This window comes from Mastomys coucha, unplaced genomic scaffold (assembly GCF_008632895.1).
Source record: "Mastomys coucha isolate ucsf_1 unplaced genomic scaffold, UCSF_Mcou_1 pScaffold16, whole genome shotgun sequence".
Taxonomy (NCBI): domain Eukaryota; kingdom Metazoa; phylum Chordata; class Mammalia; order Rodentia; family Muridae; genus Mastomys; species Mastomys coucha.
The window spans coordinates 33,120,187-33,138,065 of record NW_022196898.1 but is presented as its reverse complement, the minus strand read 5'-3'; the positions used below and the strand labels follow the sequence as shown (position 1 = coordinate 33,138,065).

The 17,879-nt window shown below is 45.1% G+C and overlaps 1 protein-coding gene and 1 non-coding gene across 8 annotated transcripts in view; both read left to right on the top strand.

The window, feature by feature from the left end:
• Trim2 (tripartite motif containing 2) overlaps positions 1-17,879 on the top strand; it is a 152,043-nt gene that overhangs the window by 77,033 nt on the left and 57,131 nt on the right. The window contains exon 1 of one of the 7 annotated variants that reach the window (XM_031374212.1): positions 16,615-16,886. The exons of 5 other annotated variants lie outside the window; for them this stretch is intronic. In XM_031374212.1, the coding sequence (XP_031230072.1) occupies positions 16,884-16,886 (3 nt within the window). In that variant the 5' untranslated portion in view covers positions 16,615-16,883. Of the gene's footprint in view, positions 1-16,614; positions 16,887-17,023; positions 17,045-17,879 lie in introns of those variants that run through there. One more of the 7 variants, XM_031374216.1, reaches the window with a different exon arrangement.
• Positions 8,886-8,956, top strand: Trnag-gcc. The gene has a single exon. It is a non-coding gene; the product is annotated as a tRNA-Gly (tRNA).

Genomic DNA, 17,879 nt, shown 5'->3' with positions numbered 1-17,879 from the left:
CTTGTAGATTTGGTTCCCAGCACCCACATGGTGGCTCACAACCATCTGTAATTCCAGTGACCAGGATCCAATGTCCTCTTCTGACCTCTGCAGGCACTAGGCACACATGTGGTACAAATAAAGTCATCCAGGCAGGATACTCATGCACATAAAATAAAAATAAATCAAAACACAAATGGCAGAGGGTGACATTAGCCTTTAGTCACCACACATATACACTCACACATATGAGCATGCACACATACAAATAATTTTTTTTAAAAAAAGAAAGTTTAAAAGCAAACAAGTAGAATGGACAACTGAGTTGTAACTTAGGGTAAAGCTCATACCAAGGTCCTGAATCCAATCACTGGCAGCCTACCCTCCCACCCCTGCCCAAAAGAGAATAATACTGAAGCCTGACCAGAATGCGAAAGGGAGAGCCAGATGCCCAATAGAATCATGCCAACCACCACTTTTGTGTTTTTGTCACTTCAGTCTGTTCACTCTGCATTAAAAGAAAGGCTTCAGCAGTTAAGCCCTACACACACACACACACACACACACACACACACTATACATACATACACACGTACACACACCACACACACACATACACACATACTACACACCTACACACATACACACATACACTATACATACACACACACGTACACACACCACACACACACATACACACATACTACACACATACACACATATACACACACATACATTCACACACATACACCACACACACATACACACATACCACACACACACATACACACATACACATACACACATACATACACACACATACATTCACACACACACACCACACACACATACACACATACCACACACACATACACACACTATACATACACACACACATACACACATATACATTCACACATACATACACCACACACACATACACACACACATACACATATACCACACACACACATATACACACTACACATACACATATACCACACACACACATATACACACTATACATACACACATACATTCACACATACACACACACATACACACATACCCCACACAAATGCATATACCAGATACATATACACACACACTATACATAAATATATATACACACCACATACACATATACACACACCACCCCTGCACATATACCCATATGCCACACACTCGTACACATACACATTCACACATACCATATATGCAAACCACATATACATACCACACACATCATATGCACATATTATATATACACACACCACACACAAATATAGCACACACCACACACCCAGAAACACCACACACCACACACACACAAACACATCACACACACACACACCACACACACACAGTACACATACACACATATATTCACACACACACATACACACATACTACACACACATGCACATACCACATACATATACATACACACTATACATAAATATATACACACACCACATACACATATACACACATCATCCCCACACACATACCCATATACCACATACTCACACACTTACACATACACACATACCATATATGCAAACCACATATACATACCACACACATCATACGCACACATTATATATACACACACCACACACAAATATAGCACACACCACACATACACAGAAACATACAACATAGCACACACACACAAACACACCACACACATACACCACACACACACCACACCACACACACACCACACACACTACACCGCACACACACACACACACGCACATGCACACGCATGCACACACAACACACTGCACACACAACACACACACACCACACCACACCCCCACACACACCACACCGCACACACACACACACGCACACACATGCACACACACGCACACACACCACACACACGCACACACACTACACCGCACACACACCACACACGCACACGCACACGCACGCGCGCACACACACACACACACACACACACACACACACACACACACGCTCTTCCATGTTTGGGTCAGTGCTGGCTTTTTCCTGCCAAGGCTGTTTGAGGACTCGGCTTCTTCACTAGAGTGTCTCATGTCTTTTTGCTTCTTTACTATTCCCAGGAGTTTTCCTTTTCTGTGAATCCCCTTCTAACAGGATGTCATGGTTTATTTCTTCCCTGCCCTTTGACCAAATGGCCGGCCGAATCCTTGACCTTTGAGGATTACAATCCTTTGTGCAGGGTTCCGGTTTCTCTGCTATCTTGGGAACTCCCGCTGCTTGATGGGGAGTATATATATATATTCACAAACCCTGAGCCGTTAATTCCTCTCGAAGCCGGCTGCGCAATGAGAGCCTTTTTCTATTCTTCAACATAGTTTTCCAGTCTCACTTAGCAGCACCTCTTGTTTCTCATATTGCTAATCATCTCTGTTGTGGATCGTTCTCTATGAAGCTGGTTATTATGAAAGCCAAGCCGGTCCGCGAAGGCCTCCAAGGCCCCAGTCTTACCAGTAGACCATGGTGAGACAGTAGAAGGAGGCATGAGCCAGAAACTGGAGTGAGTTCTCTTGGAGGGCGTTGCTACTTAGTTGTACAGCATGAGAGACTCACAATGTCCCCTCAGACCTGTTCCTTTGTCCAGACAGTGGTGCTCAAACTACCTTTATGCCCAGTTATCCCGCTGTTCTGAAGAAATGCAGTGGGTGGGTGAGACAGTGGTGGATAAGACTTGTGATGGAGCACCGGTTTTTTCTGCCCCTATCTCTGTGCAGGGATAGAACCAGAGTCTTGTAATATGTTGCTGAGACTCTGCCATGCTATTTGGAGAAGGTATTTGTGCCATTCAAATGACTGGATGAAGCCATCTCTAAGGTCCCTTCCACTCTGATTCTACGAAGCTTGACTTGTGTGTTTACTTTGTGTTCCAGCTATTGACAAGAGCTGGGAATTGGGGTGGAGCCCCTGAACTCCCCATCAGTCAGCACAACAGACCCAGGAGCTCGAGGTAGCATTGATTTGCTTATCTTGTTCTGGGACATGAAAGAGAGGAACAGGATAGGCTTGGGTGCCACCATTCCCTTGGAGAGCACACCCCCTTGTGACCAGAAGACCTCCCAATAGAGCACGTCTCCTCAGCTCTCAGGAGTGCTGCAGACTGTGGACAAAGGCTTCAACCATAGGACCTTCAAAGAATACGTCCACACTGAAGCAACTGGTGGTCATGACCTTGATCCAGGCTTTTTGGTCCAAAGCTTTAAGATCTATGTCCCAGGGAAGCAGACTTCCTCCCTTTAGAAGGCACAAATGCCACTCTTTGTAGGAAGGCAAAGAGGAAACTGTCAGGTCCCGTGATCTTGGGCTTGTGCTTTGTAAAATAAATTGATCGACCGATTTTTACCTGAGAGATTATTTAGGCATTGAGAGTACTTGCTTTCTTCCAGAGGATAGGATTTTGGTTCCCAGGCCCTCATGACAGCTGACAACTGTCTATAATTGCAGTTCTGGAGGATCTGACACTTCCTCTGGCCCCTGTGGGCACTGCATGCATGCAGCTCCCAGATGAACATGTAGGTGAAACACCCATACACATAAAGTAAAAAGTAAACAGAATATTAACAAAAAGTAGCATATGCAACATTTTCTGTTGATTTTTCCTCCCTTCTTCTTCCTCCTGACACCCACACCACTGTGTGACTGACTGTCCGTGCCCATATATTTCTCAGTGGGTATAGAAGAAGAGGCAGTGGGTATGCTGTTAGGTATACTGTGGCCTCGTTCCATTCCTTTCTCCTTTCTAATGATACCCAAGATTACATCTTGCTTCTTTCCTTCATCATATACCAGTTAAAATACAAAAGCAAGTTGGCAGGGAGCCAGCTGGTTCCCTGTGACTCAAAGTGTCCAGATGGAAATGTCTATACTTGCTGTACTGGGCTGAATAAGAATGGCTTCCATCAGCAGGGCAGTGGTGGCACATGCCTTTAATCCCAGCACTTGGAAGGCAGAGGCAGGCAGGATTTCCGAGTTCGAGGCCAGCCTGGTCTACAGAGTAAGTTTCAGGACAGCCAGGACTATTCAGAGAAACCCTGTCTCTGAAAACAAAAAAGAAAACAACAACAACAACAAAAAGAATGGTCTTCATAGGATCATATATTTGAATGCTTAGTCACCAAGGACTGGAACTCTTTGAAAGGATTAGAAGGATTAGGAGGTGTGGCCTTGTTGGAGGAAGTGTGTCAGTGAGTGGAACTTTGAACTACTGCTCTAGAGCCATGTGTGCTACCTTGCTGCCATGCTCCCTGTCGTGAGATAATGACCTCACCCTCTGAAACTGTAAGCAAGCCCTCATTTAAATGCTTTTTGTACATGGTAGCTGTCTTCAGACACACCAGAAGAGGGCGACAGATCTCATTACGGGTGGTTGTGAGCCACCATGTGGTTGCTGGGGTTTGAACTCAGGACCTTCAGAAGGGCAGTCGGTGCTCTTATCTGCTGAGCCATCCCACCAGTCCCAATGCTTTCTTTCAAGAGAGTTTCCTTGGCCATGGTGTCTCTTCACAGCAATAGAATAGGGACTAAGACAATTGTGGTTTTCCTGGAGGAGAGGCTCCAACGAGTCAGTAGGTATTGGCATGGCATCCAGCATTGAGGGCTGTTAGAGGGGTCTGCGTGGCTATATAAGCTAGCCTTCCTCTAAGGATAATGGCTGGATGCTGGTGACTCTATGTGCAAGAGCAAACTGGATTCTTGGATGGCTTTATGAAAAAGGCATTTCCTCTAGCTTCTGAGAAACAGCTTTAATGATTATTATTTAAAGTTATTATTAATAAATTGCAATCCCAGGCTGGGCGGTGGTGGCATACACCTTTAATCTCAGCACTTGGGAGGCAGAGGCAGGAGGATTTCTGAGTTCGAGGCCAGCCTAGTCTCCAGAGTGAGTTCCAGGACAGCCAGGGCTACACAGAGAAACCCTGTCTTGAAAAACCAAAAACAAAAAAAAAAAAACCAAAAACAAAAAAATTGCAATCCCTCTGGATTTGGCAGTTACTTCATGTTATTGGAGAAGACATTTGTGGCCTACAAGAAAGTTGATATAAACTTGAAGCTGAAAGTCTTCTCAGATTTCAGAAGAAAGGAAAGCTAAGTGCTCTGTTTCTATCTGCACATATGGAAAGGCAGGGCAAGAGGGACTGTGCATTGCTTGGGGTACCTGAATGTTTCACAGCGGGCTCATTTATGATCTGATTTCCATATTGTTGGGGACTGCCTCTTTCTAGTAGGTTCTTTCCACCCTCCTTTGCACTCCCCAGGTCTTCTCACTAAACATGCATTCTGCTGCCTTCTTGTCATGCTTATAAAATCTAGCAAGCCTGTGACCCTCAATCCAGTGTCTCTCACAGCAGCTTCTCATTTCCCAGCACCAAGCAAGAAAGTGCACACACAAGCAAAGCCCTGCATCTGTCGGGAGCAGCATGCCTACATTTGCAAAGCCCAGATTGTCTTTTCCATATCTTATCTTGCTGACTAGTGAATGGGAAGTATTGTTATCTTGGCTCGTGCACAAATTGAGTGTAAGTATTACTTTTATGTGTGAGGTTTATGCAATCTTTGGATTGGGTTATTACTGTGTTAGTCAGTCTGGTTTGCATCTAGACACTGATGCAGAGGGGTTCTGAAGACCTCTCATTGGATATTTCTGTGAAGTGAAATCCACGAAGTAGAGTGTCAGCCATTTCACTCAGCTTATGCAGGGGTGGGCAAACTAGCCAGCAGGCCGGCACCTGGCTCCTGGCCTGTTTCTACCTAGTCTGTGCAATGGAGATGGCTTTTATGTTGATAGTCAAAATGATTTGGGAAAAGCCAAGACAAAACTCATTCTTCAATGTGAACGTTAGATAAAATTTCACCTTTCCGTGCCTAGAAAACCAGTTTTGTTGGCACGTGGGTGTGATCACTTGCTTACTCATATCCATGGCTATTTCTCAGTAGAGTTAAGTGGGTAGCTGCCCTGATGCTGTGTTGGTCCACAAAGGCCAAAGTGTTTACTATCTGGCTCTTTAGAGAAAGTGCATGCCTGATCCTAGGCTTGAGTAGGTAAAGCAGCAATGATACGTGGTATTTTTGAATCTTGCATCCCAGGCACCGGGCGGACATGGTTTAGGCAACATTTCACCTGGTTCTCACGGCTCACAATCTCTCTGTATCTCTGCCTCTCTGCCCCCCGTCTCTGCTAGAAAGTACTCTCTCTACTTGAGCCTATCATTTTAGAGACAAAGGCCAGAGAAATTAAATAACTTGTCCCCCCACCCTACAGCTTGTCAACGTCAGAGCTAAGGTGCATACCTGTATCCCTCCCATTCTGGAACCCAAACTTTTCCCCACCACAGAAACTATCCTGTCAGCTAGAGCCGAATCCATTTACCCCTATAGGTCTGAGGCAGAGAATGCAGATAAAAAGTATTTTGAGATTAGATTCATTTTTATTACCTTTCTTGTTTAATGAGGATTTTTGTGCTGATCTCTCATGAAAATACCTAAGTCCCTTAATGGACGTGACCATCGCATGGCCCAGCACAGTGCCATTACAGACTTTGAGTAAGGTTTGTTGAATCAAGTGGGTAAAGAGTGGGGAAGAGGACAGGAGGTGTGTCCCACACAAAACAAACAAAACAAGAGAGCAAAGAACAGAGAGCAGAGGGAGAAAGGCATCGAGGAAGGATTGGAGTACCTCTGTATTGGCCATGAGGTCCAAGTGGCATGGCCCAGCAGGATACCTACTGACAGGTCCAAGCAAAATCTTACATTCTCTCTCTCTGCTGTGCCCTAGCTGTTCCTGTTTGCCAGCTCTTGTACTCTCCCCCAGTGGTACTGTGACCTCTTGGTCCGCGGCCCAGAGACACTCTAATCTTAGAGGGCACTAGGTAGGCCTTTGCTGCAGTGTATCCTCTCAGAAGAGGGCATGGAAGCGGGTCCTGAGGGCTCCATGTCCAAACACTATGGTGGACATCAAAAGGCATAGCTTTGACTCTGGAAGAAGACCAAAAGGAAACTGGTCTCCTCCAATCTTTCCAGGAAGTCTGCTGGCTGGAAGAGAGGGAGAGATGCTGGTGCCAAGCTTTCTCTAAAAAAAGAAAAAGAAAGAAAAGAAAAATGGTGGGGGAACAGAAGTTCTCTCCCTTCTTGGGGTCGGTCTGGCACTAAGAATCTGTGTGAGGAGCCTCCAAGGTCCACAAAGAAGCCAGGAGGAGATAGCTAAGCATGAGGCCAGCCTGGTCCTGTGAAGTATATAGAGAGGCCTCTTCTGTATGAGCCTGTCCACTCTCATATGTTGGTTTCAATGAAATTAAAATGAGAATGGGAAGTTCCATATCATTCTTAGGATTGTTATTGTTTATCCTGCTGTTTGATAAGATCTCCCTACACATCCCAGGCTGGTGTAGAACTCACTATGCTCGCTGGTACTCCCGAACCCCTTGCCACAGCCTTCTGAGTGCTGGGATTAGAGGTGTATGCTACATACCCAGCTTTAATCTAGTCTTACCTCCAATAATCAAAAGTTTATTGAGTCTTATATAAACCCAGCTCCAGAAGTACAGGTTCCTGAATGAACTCATAAATCTACTAGGGGCTTCAACAACAACACTAGCTTCTGTGCTTCTGTGCTGACTTGCTTTGTTCCCTCTAGCTTGCCCAGCTATCTTTCTTATACAGCCTAGACCCATCGGCCTGGGGATGGCATTGCCCACAGTCAACTGATGTCTCCTACATCAATTAGCAGTCATGAACCACCACCAACAGACATGCTCGCGGGCCAATCTGATGAAGACCGTTTCTCAAGTGGCGGTCCCTCTTCCCAGGCATTTCAAGTTGTCAACCAAGATTAGTCGTCACGCTCTTATTATATTAATTGGAAAATGGAAGCTCAGGGGAGTACGGCTGTGTGCTATTCTGACAGGCATGATGAACTTTTATGCTATGTGCTCAGATCTGCTCGGAATGATACCTTTGTTGAGTCTATTCGTGTTGTCAAGGGTACCCACCTGTTAGTTGTCAGCCTGTGTTCAAGTACACTTTCTTTAACTTAATAAAGTCCCTACAGAAGCTGCACTGCTGTTATTTTAGATATACCAGAGACACTGCAGTGCTTTCTGTAAGTACAAGGGTAAAAAGTTGTTTTAAGAACAGCACATTCACATATCCTGATTACAGTCTATTGTTTTTGTTTTCTATTTTAATCAGTTGTCAACTCGTACCGCTCCTAATGTCTAAGTAAAATTTATCACCAAAGTAAAAGTGATCACAGGTATGCATGTATTTACGGGAATATGTAACACAGCTAGGGCTCAGTACAATCCAGTTTCAGACATCCACAGGAATCTTGGAACTAACTCATCCCCCAATTTAGGGGACGGGCTGTAGAGAGAATCTGAGCCATACCTTAATCAGAGTCACATGCTGACATTCTCAGTAAGACTCCGTGGGATTACAGGACCAAGAGGCCTGAAGCCCCATCGACTGCTTAGAAAGATACTGTCCCCAAACGACACACTGGAAGAGGCAGCCAGTGAGGACTAAAGCCCAGTCCTCAATATATTCCCCTTAGACAAGGGGAATAAATTTTACCACCCGCTTCGGCTTAAAGATCTGAGTTATTGGGCGCTCAGTCAACTCAAGCCTGTTTCCTGCAGAAAAACACCTTAAGATCGGGAGCATCCGCTGAGACTCTGGAACCCGGATGGGCAGGAGGCAGCGGAGCTGTAGTCTTAGAAGACCGGGAAAGGGCTTCAGCTGAGAAAGCACATGCGTTGTGGGTTGTCAGTCCACCCGGGGCGATTCCAGCCACTTATAGTTTAAAACGCTGTCATCAGACCCGGCAACACCCATCACCGCCACTTCCATTAGTTTTGTAAAAAGGCTCCAGCAGCCAGGGAGCATTGGTGGTTCAGTGGTAGAATTCTCGCCTGCCACGCGGGAGGCCCGGGTTCGATTCCCGGCCAATGCACTTCCGTACTTTTTTTCAAAAAGGTTTTAATAAGCCTTGTGAAGAATAAGGTTTGCCAACGAGACCTACCCAGGGAAGGAGAGGAAGAAATTCTATAAGCAAAGTCATCAGTATCGGAAAGGAGAAGACCGCTTGCCTGTAGGTTTTAGCTGAAGCAGAGCTGGCGTAGGTGGGTGGGGGTGGGAGGTACGGAGGGAGGAAGGGGAGGGGAAGGGACCCATTGCCATAGAAACGGGAGGCGTGGCTATGCAGAACCAGGAAGTTCCTGGGGCGGCTGCAAGCGGAGATTGTCTTGATTTTTTTTTTTTTTTTTCCACCTTAGAGCCAAGGAGGTGGGATTGGTTGCTTAGTACGGAGGAACGCGTGCCAGGTTCTCTCTGATCCTCTCCACGGATCAGATCTCCACGCTGGTGTAAATGTACTTTATTGTGTGAACCGCATGAAAAGAATTTCCTTAAGAGAAAAAAGGGCGCCCAGCCAGGCACGAGTAGCCATGCACCCAGTCATCCACCTACTGCCTCCTCGGGCCGGCAGTCTGGGTTTGGAGGCGCCTCTGGATGAGGTCAGCCGCTCCCACATGGTTGCTAGGTAGGACCACGAGGCCGGCGTTAGAGCCCTTGCTTACTAGACATAAAGGCTTCAGCTCTGCAGTGTCTTCAGGCTTCAACCCTGCACTAACAACCAGGGACTTCCACTACATCGGATTTGACCTTTAAAATGAGAAGTTTGATAGCCAATAACCCTACCATGGATAAACCTGTACATGTTTCCAAACGCACATGTGCCCGTGCATGTGGGAGCCAGAGGGCAACCTCAGCTGTCCATCGGATGCCACCACCTTGAGTTTTGTGAGACAGAATCTTTTATTTATTTATTTATTTCGAGACAGGTTTCTCTGGGTAGCCCTGGCTGTCCTGGAACTCACGCTGCATATCAGGCTGGCCTTGAACTCAGAAATCTGTCTGCTTCTGCCTCCCAAGGGCTGGGATTAAAGGCGTGCGCCACCACTGTCCAGCGAGACAGAATCTTCTTGTTGGACTGAAAAACTCAGCCAAGGAGGGTAGGCAGGCTGGCAGTGAGACTCTGAACCTCTTGACATCTCCCGCAGTGGGATAACAAATACAAGCTTTTGTGACTGGTGGTTTTGGTTTTTTTAAACATGTTTTTTGGGGACCAAAGTCAGGTCCTCATGCTTGCTAGGCAAGCCCTTTTACCTACGGAGCTGTGACCCAGCCCAGCATGGAAATAACCAGGAATCTAGAGTTAGCACTTAGTACTAGGAGATCCCATTCCAAGTGTGGGAAGGAGACATTCAGGTTTGAGTTGCACACAGCCAACGATGGCAAAACCAAAGAGCACTTTACCCGTTTACTTTTGCCTTTGGTATCATCTGAGCAATACAAAGAATCAGGCAGGTTAGACCCTTACTTAGAGGAGAGTCACTTTAATGCACAGAATTCACAGCCCCATTTCCCACTATTTCCCACCAATCTTCATAGTTCTTCTTCTTCTCACTTATGTTCTTTTTTATCATATGAATATTCTGTCTCTGTGTACACCTGTATACCAGAAGAGGGCATCAGACCCCTTTATAGATGGCTGTGAGCCACCGTGTGAGTGCTGGGTACCGAATTCAGGACCTCTGGAAGAACAGTCAGTGCTCTTAACTGCTGAGCCATCTCTCCAGCCCACTCATCTGAACTCTTAGTTTGTACAAACTCACACGTCCACCACTGCTCAACACAAACAAGGCAAACACAGCACTTCCCACTGAACTTAAACTCTATAACTGTAAGGGAAGGATGGGGGAGGGGGGGGACTCAGGTGACAGTCAGCCTAGCCTGCATCAACCTTTGCTTCATGTTATCCCTTTACCCAATGCAGATATTACCGGTTGAATCGTGTCCCCCTACCCTCAAAATGGATTGAGGCCCTAACCCTTGATACTTCATTTGGAAATGGAATCTTCACATGCATCAACAATTTACGATGAGGTCATACTCAGAGCGGGTCCTAATCCAATGTGACTGGTTTCTCCACTGAAAAAAGAGACATGGAGAAAATGCCATGTGGAGACAGAGACATAGAGAAAGGTAGTTATGTTAGAACGTGTAACATGACTGGAGTATTGCCTCTATAAACCAGAGCACACGAATGGGTATCAGACCTGGAAGAATGCTCCCCTGAAGGCTTGCACCTTGGTTTTGGATGTCTGGCCTCTGGCACTATGAATGAATACATTTCTCTTGTTTTAGATCATGCCAGTCTGTGGGGCTTTGGCACTGCAGTCTCAGGGACTGACTTTATAAGTAAAAAATAGTATAAGGGGAAACACACATGATCTAAATGAGCCTGTGTCCTAGCTTCCACAAATTACACTCCAGGATCCTGAGATGATACGTCGCCAAGACTGCCAAACCACAGGCCCCAGTTTAGGGAAAGAGAAAGATCCCTAAAGACTCGGGCAGGAAAACATGCTTTTCAGTTATGAAAATAAGATGATGAAATCCACAAATTATGGAGGAGCTGGCTATCAGGCTCATACTGGATGATGACAGTGGGCAGCTCAGAAGCACCCACCAAAGAAAGCAGCCTCAGTTCTGTTGTTCCAGACCAACAGAGAGTCCTGTCTGTGTGGGATTATTGGACTCAAGGTTTTGTTGTCTGTTCAGCGTGAGTCACCCACCATGGGAAAGGTACCATGAACTCAAAGGTCACCCACCCCTGACAGAAATACAGGGTTTGGGGGAAGAAAAGCAATGATTTTATTGCACTCTGTGCTGGGCAGACTCTCCCAAAACATGTCTTCAGTTGGGGTACTCTGTCTGGGTCCCCATTATTGCCACTATTGCTGGCTGGAAAGAGCTGTCCTTCTCTTCCTTTCCAACCCACATGATTATGAGCTAGAGGCAGGGAACCCTGTCCCTGGGGGTGATTTCTAGAAGTTCTAATTCTATCACTTGTTTTTCTGTGCCTAACACACCAGCTGGCACATAGTCATTTGTGAACTGGACACATAGTTAGTGGGAATACCATCACCAGGTGTGGTGGTTTGAACATGCTTTGCCCTTGGGAAGTGTCACTCTTATAAGGTATGGCCTTATTGGAGAAGGTGTAGCCATGTTAGAGGAAGTGTGTCAATGTGGGGGTGGGCTTTGAGGCTCCTAAGCTCAGACTCCACCCAGGTGGGGAAGAGATTCAGTCTGTTCCTGGCTTCCTTTGGATGAACAGGTAGAACTCTCAGATCCTCCAGTGTCATGCTTTGCCTGCCTGGATGCTGCCATGCTTCCTGCCTTGATGATAATGGACTGAACCTCTGAACCTGTAAGCCCGTCCCAGTTAAATGTTCTCTTTTATAAGAGTTGCCTTGGTCATGGTGTTTCTTCACAGCAATAGAAATACTAAGATACCAGGTCAGTTCTGATATCAACTCTTGGTTTGAATCCATTGTTCCTTACCCTTGTCCTTCCTAAGAGTTGGGCAATAATTCTCACAAGAGTTCTTTGAAAGCCAAAGACAAGAAAAATGAAGTAATGATTCCCCCAGGCAGTTACTAAGCTTTCTGGTTTCTGGTTGCCCATTTTTCATTGGTTATATCTATTATGTCACTGACACACATACCGCTCTGATCAGCTGGCTTTGTTCTACTCTGGAATTGCCTGTTTAACTCTCCCTGCTCTCATTTCTCCACTAGGGGCACGCACCATTGGCACAGTTCCCCTCTACTATATGGCAGCTATTCTTTCAGCTAGGCACTTGACTTTCTAAACTGCAATCTTTACTAAACAATAGTAACACCCACTCTGCTCCAGCTCCTCACATCTGACTAGAGGAAAGAAGAAACATACCAACAGCTACTACCACCACCCTGTACCTGTTGCCTGGAGTGTCAAGAGGAAGATGCTGTGACCAGCTAAAGCATCCTCCAGCAATCCAATTCCCAGCTTCCAAACAACTGTGTTCAATGCTAAGACATGTCCTAAAAACAAAGGTGCACTTTCCTATGGCAACCTTAGATATACTCACTAGGTTCCAGCTGAGCTCCCTACACCCATCCTACCCAGACAGTAATAAAGCCATGGTGACAAGGATATTTGGAATAGGGCTAGCCTATATAATGCTGTATCTGCAGAATGCACGTTCCTGTCCAAGTAAAGGCTGGAAATAAACTTTGAGCCTTGTATTAGTCAGTCTATTGTCACTGACAAATGCCTGAGAGAAAGTTTCAATGTAGGAAGGTTTGTTTTGGAGGTTTCAAACCACGGTTGCTTGGCCCGGATGCTGTGTGAATAAGACAAAGCAACATGTAAAATGAATTGAAGATTCTAGCTAGCTTGTATAAAAGACACACAATCAGGTATTTTATTTAAAAGTTGTAAGCAAAATCGGGCCGATTTTGGAGCTATTCTAACTTACATCTCAGCATATGTCCCTTGCTACTTGACATTGACATGCTCCTGGCCATGTGTTCATGGGCCTTCTCCCTCATGGAGCTGTCCTCTTCTCTCCATCTCCTTTCTCCTCTTTTGTCTCTACTTGTGACTCCCAGGCAGGTAACTGAAAATTCAACTACCTCTATCTACAGCCCAATCACAGTCTTTAGTCTTTTATTGACCAATTAGCTTGGGGAGCAAGGTTACATAGCATCCTTTGGTATGCATGAGGATCTCCTCATTGAGGGCAACCAGAATCTTGGGGTCCAGTAATTCGCATTTGAATACATAACAGCACCAGACCATCCCCATCAGTAACATGGGAAAGGGGATAGTTGAGCAGGTTGGCCAGCAAGTGGGAGCACAGGACAAGATGATCTAAGTCATGCCCTGCAATGTACTCTCTCTAAGTAGGTCCACCTCCTAATTCCATCACCTCTCAATAATGCCATCAAACGATGAAGCTGTCAATGGCTTAAATCCCTCGATAAAGTCAAAGTGTTCACAATTCAATCACTTTTCCAAAGTCCTGGGACACTGGGAACAAAGCCTTCAACACATGAGCCATATTACATCCAAATGACTCCCCTTTGTTCTGCTCTCACTCCAAGCTCTAGCAATACTGATCCAGAACTCCCAATGCTGTGGGCCAGCTGACCTCCCAGCCTTTGTGTGCCTAGAGCATCCCTCCTCTTCTGTCAGGCACTTCTTACTCTTTTACTCTGTAACTGCCTGGATGCTAAAATCCATCTTCTGTATTTGATTGGGACATAAGTGCTCAGCGTCTGTTAAATTCTTCTGTGTCCTCAGTACCTACAATGCCTGAGACACTAGATAGTCAGTGAATGTTCATTGAAATGAAGGATTGAATGTGTGCGCCTTCTTTAACTATAAGCCCAGCAGTAAGACCAAGGACCACTCCCTACCCGCTGCCTCGTTTCTAATGTATCATGTCAGATACCTTTGTAATGGCCTGTCTTAGGAAGACATTGTAAACTGGTGTAGGGGGGACCTGGTTATGGTTTTAAGTGTTGGTCCTAAATGCATTGTAAACTTGAGGCAGAACATACCATACATCCACATAAAACCCTGTACATAAATTTATTACTTATTGCTATTCATAGCTGTCCCAAGTCAGAAACAGCCCTGGTGTCTACCAATTGTAAGAATGAATAATTACAGCTGGGTGGTGGTGGCGGTGGCGGTGGTGGCACACGCTTTTAATCCCAGCAGAGGCAGGCAGATCTCTGAGTTTGGAGCCACCCTGGTCTACAATGTGAGTTCCAGGACAGCCAGAGTAACACAAAGAAATCCTATTTCAAAAAAAGAAAAAAAAGAAAGAAAGAAAAGAAAAAGGAATGGAGGAATGGATAATTACAATGTTCTACAACTATACAATTAGATATTGTTAATAAAGATATTTGATACTGATAATATGCTATTTGTGTATGAACTTTAAAAATGTCCATTTTATATGATTTCATTGTCATGAGTCTAGAACAGAGAAATCTATTTGTGTGTGAGGTTTCCCTACAAGTAGAAGTCTACACAGCCAGAAAGTAGATTAGAAACTGTTTAGGATTATAGGGGATGGAAAGGTAGGTGGTGACAGCCAAAAGCTGCAAGGTTTCATTTGGTTTTGAGGGAGTGAAAACCTTACACCACTGAGTGTGGTAATCTTGTCCCCATCTGTGACTACACTAATAGGCTTTGAAATATGTGTTTTATTATGGTCAGGAGTAGTAGCACTTTAGCTATTTTGAGAAAGTTTTCCCTCTGCAGCCTAAGTTAACCTGGAACTCAGTATGAAGACCAAGGCTGGCTTCAAATTCATGACAATCCTCCTGCCTCAGCCCTCTGGATGGTAGGATTCCAGATGAGAGTCACCATGCCTGAATGAAGAAAACTTTGAGGTAATTGTGTACTATATGTGATTATAGTTCAGTAAAGCTATTTTTAAAAAGTCAGCTGGATGTATGTACCATTGTATGCCTTTATTTCCAGCACTCAGAAGGCAGAGGCTGGTGGGTCTCTCTAAGTTTGAGGGTAGCCTAATCTACAGAGTGAGACCCCGTCTTTAAAACAAACAAACAAACAAACAAACAAGCAAACCCACCAATTCCAGAAAAGTCTACAGTGTTAATCTTGAGAGTGTTAATTCTGAGAGCCTAGTGGTCCTAAAATGTCACACCCAAGACACATGTCCCTACATTTTCAAGACCAGTTGATATCACTGGACTCTCAATTCGACGTACCAAGATAACCTTCTTGGATCTCTGGAGTTATGGCTCCTTTAAGGCCTCAATGCAGTGCTTAACTTTGGAGCAAGAATGAGTGTCATCAAATATGTAATTTCATATATTTGAATAAAGAATTGTTAGTGATCCCTCCTAAACTAACAAGGATGGCACCGGATAGTATTTCCTGCCTCCGTTGTGAATTCCATTTCTAACATGCATGGCTTTGATTCTGAAATAGTGGTTACAAAATAAAGACCTGAGCACTGTTACATAGGCACTTGTTGACCATTTTGTACTCTAAATATTTTAAGTAAGTTCGATGACTTGGGAGGAAATTGAGTTATGGGCAAATGCAAAGTTTGTCAGGTTTCTGGATCTTTAACTGAAACCGGAAACAGAACGTCTGCTTTCCCCTAATCAGAGTATGTACCATCTACTTTTTTCCTCCTTTAACGATTAGAACTATAAAAATCAGAGAAATGTCCTTTGTATTGTTTGACTTGGTGGAACTGTGTTACACAGACCTTTACTTGGAGATACATCTGGTGGGGAGGCTAGAAGAAGCTGTGGAGTGGATCTGATTTTGCATTTCAAACAGTCTGCATTGTTTCAAGCTACTTGCTACATCCAAAGAAACAGATTTTAGTTTAATTAACTGTTGAGCATCCATGGTGTCACACCCACCCAAAACACGCCTCTGAATGTGAACTTTTCCTCGATTCTCGAATCTGTTCTTTCTGCCTCTGCACTGGCTTATTTGACCAGCAAAGCTTCTTTCTGATTCGCAACACCCTTGGGTGGGTACCAGTTTTGTCTGCACCCGCCAGCGATGCTTGCTCCTTATGCCTCTTGGGGTTAATCCTGCAGTCGGGGATTTAGGGATGGAGCCTGGCGGCCTTGCACCGGGGAGCATGCGAACAGCTGACTGCTGACTCAGAGGGGAAAGCCAGCCACCCGCGAATCTCTTTGCAGCTCGCTGCTGCATCCCTATCCCACAATCCCTTGCTGCAGTGTGGCTTGCTGCAGTCTTTTCAACAGACGCTGAGAAAAAGATGTCCTGTAAGATAAAGATTGATTGGTCTGAATTCGGAAGGGGGTCTCCTACTTGTTAATGACCCAGAAACATTCCTGCCGACTTTCCTGAGCCTTCTCTCATTTCCTCCATTTTTTTCGCTTCCTCTGTCCTGTTCATGAGCTGGCACATCACTACTTAGAGCAGAAGATATGCTGGGCTTCTGATGATGGCTGCATTGCATGGTAGGGAATTTTAACCAGTCTCTTTGCATGGTGCTTCCAAACTTGAGACGGTAGCAGAAATGTGCATTGTTCTTTGGATGGCCGCGGAGCTGCAGCGATAACCCCGAGGGGGTGTCTTTCTTTACCTCGCTGACTAGTCTGTTTATCGGGAGAAATGGGTATGTCCTCGGTGCTTGCCTTTATATCTGGTGGATAACTGCTTCTGATGCTCTCGCGTCCTTTTCTTGGTGGTGCTGCATGTTCTTTGACTACAAAATAGGGGAAGACCCACTCTTTGCCTAAACAAAGCATCAAATTAACAAGTGTGGGGAGAAAGCTGTTGTGAACAGATTAGGTTTTTAATCCATTTCGGTCGTTATCTTAATGCTGTCTTGACTTATTTCAAAAAGATTTACTTTTTCTGTATCTTGATAGTGAGATAAAATATTAAATTTGCAGGGTTCCCTCCTGGTTACTCCTAGGTGGAGGGTGTGCGATTCTACCCTTCCCCCACCCGGCTCTCTGCCTTGGGTTGAGCTCCCTGCCTCCCAGTTACCATTGGAAACCCATTCATTCATAATGCATGACTCGACCCCCTGGATTCTAGATGCCATTGAGAGCTGCAAACGTACATGCATCAAATATTTCTTTCTGACAAATTTTCCTGCCATACAAGTACAGTCAAATCTGGGTGGAGCTCAATGGAAGAGCTACACAGAGAGAGAGAGAGACAGAAATCCTTGGGCTGGCCCTTAGCTCTGCTTCCTCGAATCACGGGTAATTTTTGTCTCCGTTTTTTTTTTTTCCCTCTCCCTCCTGCAAGAATGCCCCACCCTGACATTAATCCTCATTGTACAGCAATAGGAAAGCCAGTAGGAAGGCCATTCATTTCCAACTAAAAATTGAATGTTGAATAAATGAACTCTGGAGCCAAAAGAAAATATTTTCATCTGAAGAAAAGATGGGTTCTATGTCATAGCTTCCAAGATCTAGACTCCAAATGAGGTGTTTAAA